Source organism: Megascapheus bottae, chromosome 9 (assembly GCF_031878675.1).
Source record: "Megascapheus bottae isolate mThoBot1 chromosome 9, mThoBot2.hap1, whole genome shotgun sequence".
NCBI classification, from domain to species: domain Eukaryota; kingdom Metazoa; phylum Chordata; class Mammalia; order Rodentia; family Geomyidae; genus Megascapheus; species Megascapheus bottae.
This window is the reverse complement of record NC_143517.1, coordinates 35741592-35752108: the sequence shown is the minus strand read 5'-3', so window position 1 is coordinate 35752108 and position 10517 is coordinate 35741592. Positions and strand designations below refer to the sequence as shown.

Sequence of the window (10517 nt, the reverse complement as noted above, 5' to 3'; positions counted from 1 at the left end):
TATTAGCCACTCTATGCTCCACCCCCCCCCACCAGGCACCGCCTCCCTTTCCCTTGACAACCGGGAAAGCGTCGCGCCCAGCGTGTGCGCGTGCGCCTGCGCCGTTGAAGACGCAGCGGAAGAAGCGGGTTACGCCGGGAGAGCGCGCATGGGCAGACAAACCGTACGACCGTTTGTCCGAGCTCGAGGGGCGAGTGGGCGCCATCTTCCTCTGCCGGCTGGCTGAGGGCTCTTCCTGTTCGGCGGAGGAGGCTGCGACGAGGAACGCGTCAGCCCCGGCCCGGGGTGACGGATTGGGCCTCAGCAGCGGTGTGTGTTGTGTCGGGCCGAGAGCTGCGCAGTGTCCCTGGGCCGCCGGGGAAGGGGGCCGGGGGCCCGGGGAAGAGTGGCGGGGAGAGGGGCTGGCGGGGCCGCGGCCGTGGTGCAGGAGGGCGGGGCGTGCGGCGTCGGGGGGCCCCCCGGTCCCCGCCGTACCCCGACTCTCCCTCTCCCGTCAGCCTCCCGGAGGTGATGTGCGCGCGCGCTTCCCGGGGAGCTTGACAGTGAAGATCTGGAAGGAGCGCATAGGTATTTTTCTCTTCCTTTGCTATGTCACGGTGGTCAGTTGGCCGGAGCAGCTGGGGAGGCCCGGCTCCTCGGGCTCGAGGCGGGCGGCGAGGGGGCTGCGGGGAGCGGGGGGGGGGGGGGGCGGGTCAGAGGGCGTTTCGGGTACATTGGGGGCCGGCTGGCGCCCCTGGCGAAGGAGGGCGCCGCCCTGGGCCCTCGGGGCGGCCGGCAAGGAAAGGCGCGGAGCCGGGGCCGGTCCTGGTTCATCGGAAGGCTGGAATGTGGCGGAAGGTCCCGCGGCGGCGACTGCATCGGATCCCGTCTTAGCAACTTGGCCTGGCGCTAAAAAGAAAGAAAATAATAATAATAATAAAAAAAAACCAAACCAAAAAAAAAAAAACACCCCCACCGAAGCTCGGACCTCCGGGAGTGCGGACCGCGGCTGTGAAATCGATGCCTCCGGACGATTGTGGAAGTTAACGGGAAGTCCTGTCCCCCCCCCCCCCCCCCCGTGGATTCGTCGTCTCCCCGTACCGTTTTCCTGGGACCCGTGGCTCTCAGTGGCCATGCCTCTCTGGTTTTTAATTTTAACCATCTACGCATCAAAAGGCAGGTGAAAATGATTGTGGACCGGGGGGCGGGGGGGAGCGATTATTATTATTTCCAGCAGGGAAACTTCTCGTTTATAATTTGAATATGCCTCACCTCATGACTGGGTTTAAGCAGTCGGGCAGACGAAGAGTGAAAAGTTTTTACTCTTCCCTCACCACGTCTGGAAAACGACTTTTATTTGCCAGTCACTAGTCAAATGGATCTGACAGACTGTCCGTGAAATTCAGTCTCTGTTGTTCCTGTCGGTCTTGATTAGAAGATGCGAATTTCATATTTAGCTGAGCTGGTGCTTGATTAGGATGAGTCACTGGGTAAAAAGCAGCAGTTATTTAAAGTGTGCTTACCCTTACATGAGCTTATTGTGCTCCTAGATCACAACATAAAGTCACAAAAATATTTTTGCGTTCATAACTAGCAAAAACTTAGAGGTAGGGTAATGGCGTGTGTAGGGGGGTATTTTTGTGCAGTCTAATGTGCTAATAGAATTTCTGGAGATTTTGCTTAAGGAATGTAGCACTGCAAGAGAGCTATTTATTTTTGAGAGCTGGTCTTCAAGGTGGTTTAAATGTTATTGTAGGATGATAAATGATAACATTAGTGCATTACTAATGAAAGCTAAAGAAGTCTAAGCATTATATTTAACTGAAAAATTAAAGCAAACTAGTCTTGAGGTGGAATTTGTGAGATGTGTGCTAATGAAACAGCTTGAGATAATTAGATATAAATTTAAGATACATGTTATTGCTGTTACTGCAGGGTTTTGGAATTGACATTGTCGATATATCTGTTTACTTGTAGGTGGATTTATTTTAATTAGGGAAGACAAATAGCATGTGCATTATGTTGCTTCCCCCCCCCAAAGTTAAAACTAAACCAGTTTAAGGGTCTTGGAATTTTCAGATAGACAAGTTCTTAAGAAGCCATTTATAGTTTTTGTTGACCTATTTTGTGAATACTGTTTGCTTTCGGAACCAGGCGTATACTTTATTTTCTTTCCTAGTATTGTGCAGATACTTTATATACCAAACCACACTAATTCTGGAGGTGGCATGTTCCAAGTAATTTGATATATTAAGTTAGTTTATAAATTCTTCTTAAAGCAAAGCCTTTCAGACCCTACTTTTAAGTGATGTACTATAAAGCAAGGTTTAATCATTAAAGACATGTTAATTATAATTATTTAGCAGTTCATCTTATTTGTTGAGACTTTCATTAAGTCTTGTTTCTTTGGATATACATTAAAGTGTTAGGTGCAGGTTTCCTTAAATTGAGTTATTTTAGGAGTTTATATTGGTAATCTTTGTATTTCAAGTTAATTGTATTTTTAGTATGTTTTTCCTTCATTACATTGTTAGGTTTCCTCAATATTGTGCAGGATAGCTGAAGTGCCTTAAGGTTTTTGGTGCAATAAAATTCCATAGTTACCTTAACATTTCTGTTTTGAGATGAATTTTAATAGTTACTTCTTCAAGCATATCAGGTAAAGAATATCTTAGTTACTGTGGAATCATAAAATTTGGTTCTTTCAAAATTGATTACTTTAATTGGTTTGGATTTATTTAAAACCTTTTTGAATTTCAAGCTTTGCTATTTTATCATTTTAAATGGATGCTTAATTAAGAGAGTTGGTCTTACATTTTGTAAGGGAGGAGAATGGAAAAAGAGATGAACATAAACATGAGCCTAGATGCTTGAATTTTTACTGGGGAGTGATAGAGATGGACTTTATAATATTTATACTTTTACAGTGATATTTTACTTGTAGAAAAGTTTTTAAAAAGTGCATATAAAATTTCTGTTCCTCAAAATGCATAGACCTTAAGATGTAATTGAATGAACTTTGGTAATACACCCTTGTTACTACCATTGCTACTTCCACTGATGTAGTACAATTTTCAGCATGTTTTTATTTTTCAGTGTTTGCAGATATCTACTTGGGTTTTGCATTTCCTTTTTGCAGAGGATAATTTACCCTTGAAACAAAAAATATTTTGTTCTGCCCATGATTCTAATTCTGTTTTCACTTTTGATAGGTTATTCTGAAATGGATATCCTACTCTGGCATTGAGACCGATTATAGGGGTCAAAGATTAATTATATTTCATTTTCTTTCCACAGTTAAGTTGCTTTTACAGAATTAACAGGTCTCCAAGAAATAAAAAGAAAAGGTAAGACATCAGAGTTTAAGGCTTTTCACAGAGACTTGACAAAAATCAACTAGATTTAAATGTCTGAGTACTCATGGCTTCTGTTGTTTTTGTCTGACCAGTGATACTAGTGGTTAGGCAACTTAATAATGGGCAGAAATTATATACTGACCATGGATGGCTTCTCTAAATATGTAAAATTCATTGTGGTTGGTAAAATACTTAATTGCTCTCACATTGCATTAGGAGATGTGTTTGAGAGTCTGAGAAAGTAGTTTGGTCTTGTGAAGTAAATTTTGCAGGCTTACAGAGGAAGTTACGATAGTTTTGAAGTTCCTCTTGTATAGGAGGTATGAAATACTTCAAGTTGGTTAATTTGTGTGTTTAGATAGAAGGTGAATTCTTAAAAATTAGATAACAGCAATAGTTAATGTGTGTCTTGTTTTCATTGATCAATGCTGAAGGAAGAAGCTACCATGTAATTATTAAGCTTAGTTTGGGCTAAGGTACTTCAGAAATAAGATTTGCTATTATGTGTACCTTTTTGTCTGCAGGTCATTCTTTATTGCTGTGGTTTGAGCTCAGCATGGCTGTAGTCATCCGTTTACTGGGGCTTCCTTTTATTGCGGGCCCTGTGGATATTCGTCACTTCTTCAAGGGCTTGACTATTCCTGATGGAGGAGTGCATATAATTGGAGGGGAAGTTGGGGAGGCTTTTATTATATTTGCAACAGATGAAGATGCAAGACGTGCAGTAAGTCGTTCAGGAGGGTTTATCAAGGATTCATCTGTAGAGCTTTTCCTTAGTAGCAAGGCAGAAATGCAGAAGACTATAGAACTGAAAACTGATCGTGCAGGAAGAGGGCGACGAGGATCTGGGGCATCAGGGGTTGGAAAACGGTCTAATTTTATTGAGGCGATGAAGAAAGATGAAAATTCTAGATATGGCTCTTCAGTTAATCAAGGTGCTGGATTTCATACCAATGGGACAGGACTTGATGATTTAAGGTCAAGAAAGACAAGGCCATCGAAGGCTGAGAATCCTTACTTGTTTCTACGAGGTTTGCCTTACTTAGTTAATGAAGATGACGTACGTGTCTTTTTCTCTGGTCTGTGTGTGGATGGAGTAATTTTCTTAAAACATCATGATGGCCGAAATAATGGTGATGCTATAGTAAAATTTGCTTCATGTATTGATGCTTCAGGAGGCCTTAAATGCCATAGAAGTTTTATGGGTTCAAGATTTATAGAAGTAATGCAGGGCTCAGAACAACAGTGGATTGAATTTGGTGGTAAGGAAATTAAGGATGGCATTTCTGGGAGATCTGAGGAACATTCTCCAAGAGGAATTAATAACAGACATTTTCAAAAACAGTCTCATTCAAAATCTCCCAGAAGAACACGCTCTCGCTCCCCTCTTGGGTTTTATGTTCACTTAAAAAATCTGTCCCTAAGTATTGATGAAAGAGATTTGAAAAATTTCTTTAGAGATACTGATCTGAGTGATGAACAAATAAGGTTTTTATATAAAGATGAAAGAAGGTCACGATATGCCTTTGTGATGTTTAAGACTGTGAAAGATTACAATACAGCATTGAGTTTACATAAAACTGTTTTACAATATCGTCCAGTTCTTATTGACCCCATTTCTAGGAAACAAATGCTGAAGTTTATTGAATATTATGAAAAGAAGAGAAGAAGGTCAATAGAGAAAGAGAGAACTGGACAAGTTTCACAAAAATACTTAGAAGAGGGTTACCCTGGCCAGAAACTCTGTATATATATAAGAAATTTTCCATTTGATGTTACAAAAGTTGAAGTGCAAAAGTTCTTTGCTGGCTTTTCCCTTGCTGAGGATGACATTTACTTGCTTTATGATGACAAAGGAGTTGGTCTGGGGGAAGCACTGGTGAAATTTAAGTCAGAAGAACAGGCTATGAAGGCTGAACGTTTAAATCGCCAAAGATTCTTGGGGACAGAGGTATTACTAAGACTTATAACTGAGACACAAATGCAGGAGTTTGGTATAAATTGTTCTTTAATGTCCGGTGGCAAAATACAAACCTGTTCCCAGTCACGTGATAGAGATGACCGCTGCCATTTATTTGGCACAAAAGACTCACCAGTATACTCATATGGTCCTGAAGATCGGAGATACCAGGGAGAGGAATTGAGGCAACCGGGTAACTTCAGGTATCCCCAAGGACATTTCCGACAGCCTAATAGGTACCCTCCAGAAAACTTTAGGCACTCTCCAGAGAACTTCAGGGACTCCCCGGAGGATAATAGGTATCCTCGGGAGGAGCACTTCAGGCGGCCACAAGAGGAAGACTGGAGACGGGAGGAAGACCGGAGACGGCCTTTTGAGGAGGGCTGGAAACGGCCATTTGAGGAGGACTGGAGGGGCCTACCGGAGGAGGATTTTAGACCGTCCCCTGAAGAGGACTTCAGGCGACCCCTAGAAGAGGGGTTCAGGCGTCCTTGGGAGGAGGAGGAGTTGAGGTGCCCTCCGGAGGATAACTTCAGGAGGCCCTTTGAAGATGATTTCAGACATTCACCTGAGGAGGACTTCAGGCAGACACCCCCGGAACACTTCAGACGACCACCCCAGGAGCATTTCAGGCGGCCACCCCCAGAACACTTCAAGCGGCTGCCACCGGAGCATTTAAGAAGACCGCCCCAGGAACATTTCAGGCGGCTGCCCCAGGAACACTTAAGGCGCCTGCCCCAGGAGCATTTCAGGCGTTCCCAAGAGGAAGATTTCAGGCATATGCCAGATGAAGACTTCAGAGGCCCTCTTAATGAGAACTTTCGGCCCCCTCCTGATGAAGACTTCAGGAGCCCCCCGGAAGATGATCTGAGATGCCCTTCTGATGAAGACTCCCGGCAGCTCCCCGGGGAGGACCTGAGGAACCATCCAGAGGAGAATCCTAGACTTCCTGACAATTTTAGACCTCCTGGAGAGGACTTTAGGAATGCATCTGAGGGTTTTAGAAGCCATCGTCCTTTAGTGAATTTTGGTCGCCTAGAAGGTGGCAAGCTTGATTTTGTAAAGCGTAATATGGGAGGTTACCCTGAGGGGAGATTTATGCCTGATCCCAAATTAAATTGTGGTTCCGGTAGAGTAACTCCTATTAAGATAGTGAATCTCCCATTTAAGGCTAATGTTAACGAAATTTTAGACTTTTTCCATGGTTATAGAATCATACCTGATTCAATTTCAATACAGTATAATGAGCAGGGATTGCCTACAGGAGAAGCCATTGTTGCTTTGATAAACTATAGTGAAGCTGTGGCTGCTATTAAAGATCTAAATGATAGGCCAGTTGGGCCCCGTAAAGTTAAGCTAGTTTTGCTTTAGAGTGCATTTCTAAATTGTTTCCTTCCCACAGTATTGATGCAGTAAAAATGAAGTGTTTTGAAAAATATCTAAACATTTTAATTTTTAGTTTTGACCTGTGAATATAAAAAATGTAAATAGAGTGTGAATCTGGTTTTGTTTTATTTAACATATATTGCTGCTTCCCCCCCCCCCCTAACTTATAATCACATATGCCTTATTTTCTGATGAGATTTTTCCCGAGGTTGTTTTTTCCTTTCCATGTTATGGATAAGGGTTGTATAAAGTAGAGTTGTATAAATTATAAATACAAGAGGAAAAGTTTTATATTCATTCTTATTCTGTAGTCAAAATCTTTTACTCAGTCTGTGTCCAAGGAAATGGTCAGTGACTGTTCAGGTTTGGCATTTTATTACCTGTCTGCAGAATTAATAACCTCTTGTCTAAGATACTACTGTGCTAAGGTCTCCTTTTAATTATAAATAGTTCAAAATGAACAGACTGTGAACTTGAAAATTACTTATGTGTAAAGAGCTTAGGAGATTCTTAAAAATTTGTGTTCATAACCTTGACATTTTAAAAAAATAAAAAATCTCAACTGAAATAGACGAATTAACTTGTATTTGTATAAAAGGGAAAAATAATTGGAGCTGGGCATTATAAAGTTTTCAATATGTACATTAAACTGCATTTATGGGACGGATCCAACATTGATTAGTTTTGGGGAATCTTGACCAAATAAGATTAACATATAATAGTCAAAAGATAATGGGAGCGGCTTATGCTTGGAAGAGTTTGATAAATGGGTATATTTTTTTCTGGGAAGACTTTACTCAAGATTCATATGCTTTGTATGTTTAATATTAGGTCCCACCTTTTAGGTTCAAAACTGTCTCACTGTAAAATTTGTGAAGTTTAATTTTGACTTTAATATTTAGTATTCAATGTAGGCAGTTTGTAAATATTGGATTAGATTTTCTTTCACTCAAATAATACAAATGATTAACATTTATGGGGTACTTTGAGATAGGGACTGACTTTGTATGCATGATCTCAGTGTTATTTACTTGTCCCACAAATAAATATGAAACTAGAGGTTAAACAACATGCTTGAAGCCAGTTACCCAGTCATGGAGCTGATTTCAGCATGAACAGACCACTGATTCTAGTTTATGCTCAAAAGCTTTTACTATCATTTTGTAAAATGGCAATTTTAATTTATTTTACTTTATTTTTTGCTAGGCTTTATTTTTTGTTAGGTTTGAACTCTGGGCCTGGGCACTGTTACTGAGCTCTTCAGCTCAAGCATGCTGCCCTACCCCTGGGCCTGGGAGTTGTCCCTGAGTTCTTCACTCTTCAGCTCAAGGCTATTACCCTATTCCTTGAGCCACAGCTCCACTTCTGGTTTTCTGGTAGTTAATTGGAGATAAGAGTCTCACAGACTTTTTAGTGTCCAGGCTGGCTTTGAGCCTGCAGTCCTCAGATCTCAGCCTCATGAGTACCTAGGATTACTTGTGTGAACCACCACGCCTGGCTTTGCAATTTTTTATTAAGACCATAATTAAGTATATTTTCAGGGTTAAATATTTTTCTTAACCTCTTTGTTGCTCTAAAATAGTGTTAAACATAAAATTATAGTGCTCAAACATTCTTAGTAAAACAGAGTATGACTTTTAAGAGTCTTTACGTTTCCAGGGTTTCTCTTGGGTATTCATGTTATATACTGACTTCTAATTCAAAACTGATCATTTCATCCAAGATGATTTGATTTGGTTGGCCTTCTAATAGTTTACAGAAAAAGTGTTAATATTCCTTATTCCTAGAGGCTTTCCACAGTTAGAATAAGGTTTTTATTGGTAGTCTATTTAATAAGAAATTACAGAAGTAGCTATTAACTGGATAACTCGATTATAAGATTGATAGCTTGACTATAAGATTGTTTATTGGTCAGTACTAGTACCTTTAAGTACCTTGGGTTAACTTTTAGGATTTTTCTTTTTTTTTTGGCCAGTCCTGGAACTTGAAATCTGAGCCTGGTTGCTGTCCCTAATCTTTTGGGTTGGCCTAATGGTAGAGTATCTACCTAGCATGCATGAAGCCCTGGGTTTGATTCCTTCGTAACATACAACACAGAAAAAGCTGGGAATGGTGCTTTGGTTCAAGTGGTAGAATGCTCGCCTTGAGAAACTCCAAGCACAGTGCTCAGACCCTGAGTTCAAGCCCCAGGACTGGGCCCCCCCCCCTCAAAAAAAGAAAAAAAGCTTTAAATTATTTGTTTACAATAGAATACTTAACAAGTATAGGAAGAAATGGTATTTGGCTTCAAATCTGGAGAAATAGATGAAGACTTTAAAAAAATCCTTTTAAATACACAGTGATAAAAGTAAGATGAAGCTTAAAGTACACTATCACTGAATATGTGATTGCTTTTTACACTGATAAGAGGCTTGCTGTACTAAGTACAGGCTTTGTGTTTTGGCTTCAAGATTTAAGCAGTATGAATGTGGTATCTATATCCTAATCTCTCTTGTTTGTATGTTGTTACTAGGGACTGTTATTGGGCTTTGAATTCAGGGTTTTGTACTCTGGCTTGACTTTCATTCCAGAACTGCACTACTGTTTGTGCTACACCTCCATTTTTGGCTTTTTGCTGGTTAAATGGAGAAACGAGTCTCTGGGATTTGTCTGCCCAGTCTGGCTCCAAACTCAGATCCTGTTTCCTCAGCTACCCAAATAGCTAAGATTATAGATATGAGCTTAGGACTGAAGATTTTTATTATGGAGAATTGACCTGATTGGGAGCCATTTTGCATGTATCTTTCTAACTCTGACTTCATTTGGTAGGTTGGTCATAATAAGAATATATCATAGACACTGGGTAATACAGCATATAAGGACATTTCTTTCCATTTGTCCCTCCAGAGGATCAATTTACTAGTACACCAGATTGTCAAACACACTAGAAAAGGGTACTTATCTTTATACACTCTAATTACTTTTACATTTTAATATACTAATTATCTTTTTGTACTAATTGCCTTTATTCATCATGCACTTCAATGATAATCATGTTTTTCCTCTCTAACCCACAGATGTATTATGTACATTGGAATGGTACTGGTTCTCCCACTTAGTGACATTTTGTCTAGGTGTCAAATACTAGACCATTTCTATTATGTATATTGGAATGTTCTTCTACTTTACATCCCGTCACATTTTGTTCAAGTGTCAAAAATACTAGATCATTTCTAGAAAGCGAACAATCCTAGAATCAAGACCTAAGGTGATTGTTCTAATGTCACTGATCTAAATTAAGCTACAACACTTCTCTTTTTCTTGGCATTAAAGATTTAATTCTGAAATCCTAATGTATTATTTTGGAGATAGGAAATGAAGGCCTACACCCTGTGTGTTTTGTTGTGTTTTTAACAAAAGTTTTTACATTTTTAAGTGTAGCTCCATCTTTTTTTTTTTTTTGCCAGCCCTGGGCTTGAGCTCAGGGCCTGAACACTGTCCTTGGACTTTCTCAAGGCTAGAGCTCTACCACTTGAGCCTCAGCACCACTTCCAGCTTTTTTATATATGTGGTACTGAGGAATTGAACCCAGGTCTTCATGCATGCTAGGCAAGCACTTTAACCACTAGGCCAAACTCCCGGCCCGTGTAGCTCCATCTTAAATGTAAAATGTTTTCTGGGCCCTTAAAAATGAACTATGTTAACCTAAGTCTAGATATAATGAAATTAATTTTACATTGGTGAAAATATTCTGATAGTATTTCTTTTGTTTGTGAAACTTTTTTAAAGTAAGAAAACTTTTATTCCAGAATTATTTTTTTGATGGCTGTGGGGCATGACCTCAGGGCCTGGGTGCT

The 10517-nt window shown here is 40.5% G+C and overlaps 1 protein-coding gene across 2 annotated transcripts; it reads left to right on the top strand.

Annotated features, from left to right (window-relative positions):
* Positions 1 to 220: 220 nt before the first annotated feature.
* Rbm12b (RNA binding motif protein 12B) lies at positions 221 to 6830 on the top strand. Of its 2 annotated transcripts, XM_090339056.1 has the most exons (4): positions 221 to 309; positions 498 to 567; positions 3277 to 3326; positions 3860 to 6830. In XM_090339056.1, the coding sequence occupies exon 4, from the start codon at positions 3892 to 3894 to the stop codon at positions 6664 to 6666; it is 2775 nt and encodes a 924-aa protein (XP_090195182.1). In that variant the 5' UTR covers positions 221 to 309; positions 498 to 567; positions 3277 to 3326; positions 3860 to 3891; the 3' UTR covers positions 6667 to 6830. The 2 variants fall into 2 exon arrangements, with proteins under 2 accessions (XP_090195182.1, XP_090195184.1); XM_090339058.1 differs by lacking the exon at positions 498 to 567 and having other exon boundaries at positions 234 to 309.
* The last annotated feature ends 3687 nt before the right edge of the window (positions 6831 to 10517 follow it).

What these genes read in the sequence shown, in the direction of transcription:
- Rbm12b (XM_090339056.1), top strand. Translation starts at nt 3,892, where the DNA reads ATGGCTGTAGTCATCCGTTTACTGGGGCTTCCTTTTATTGCGGGCCCT.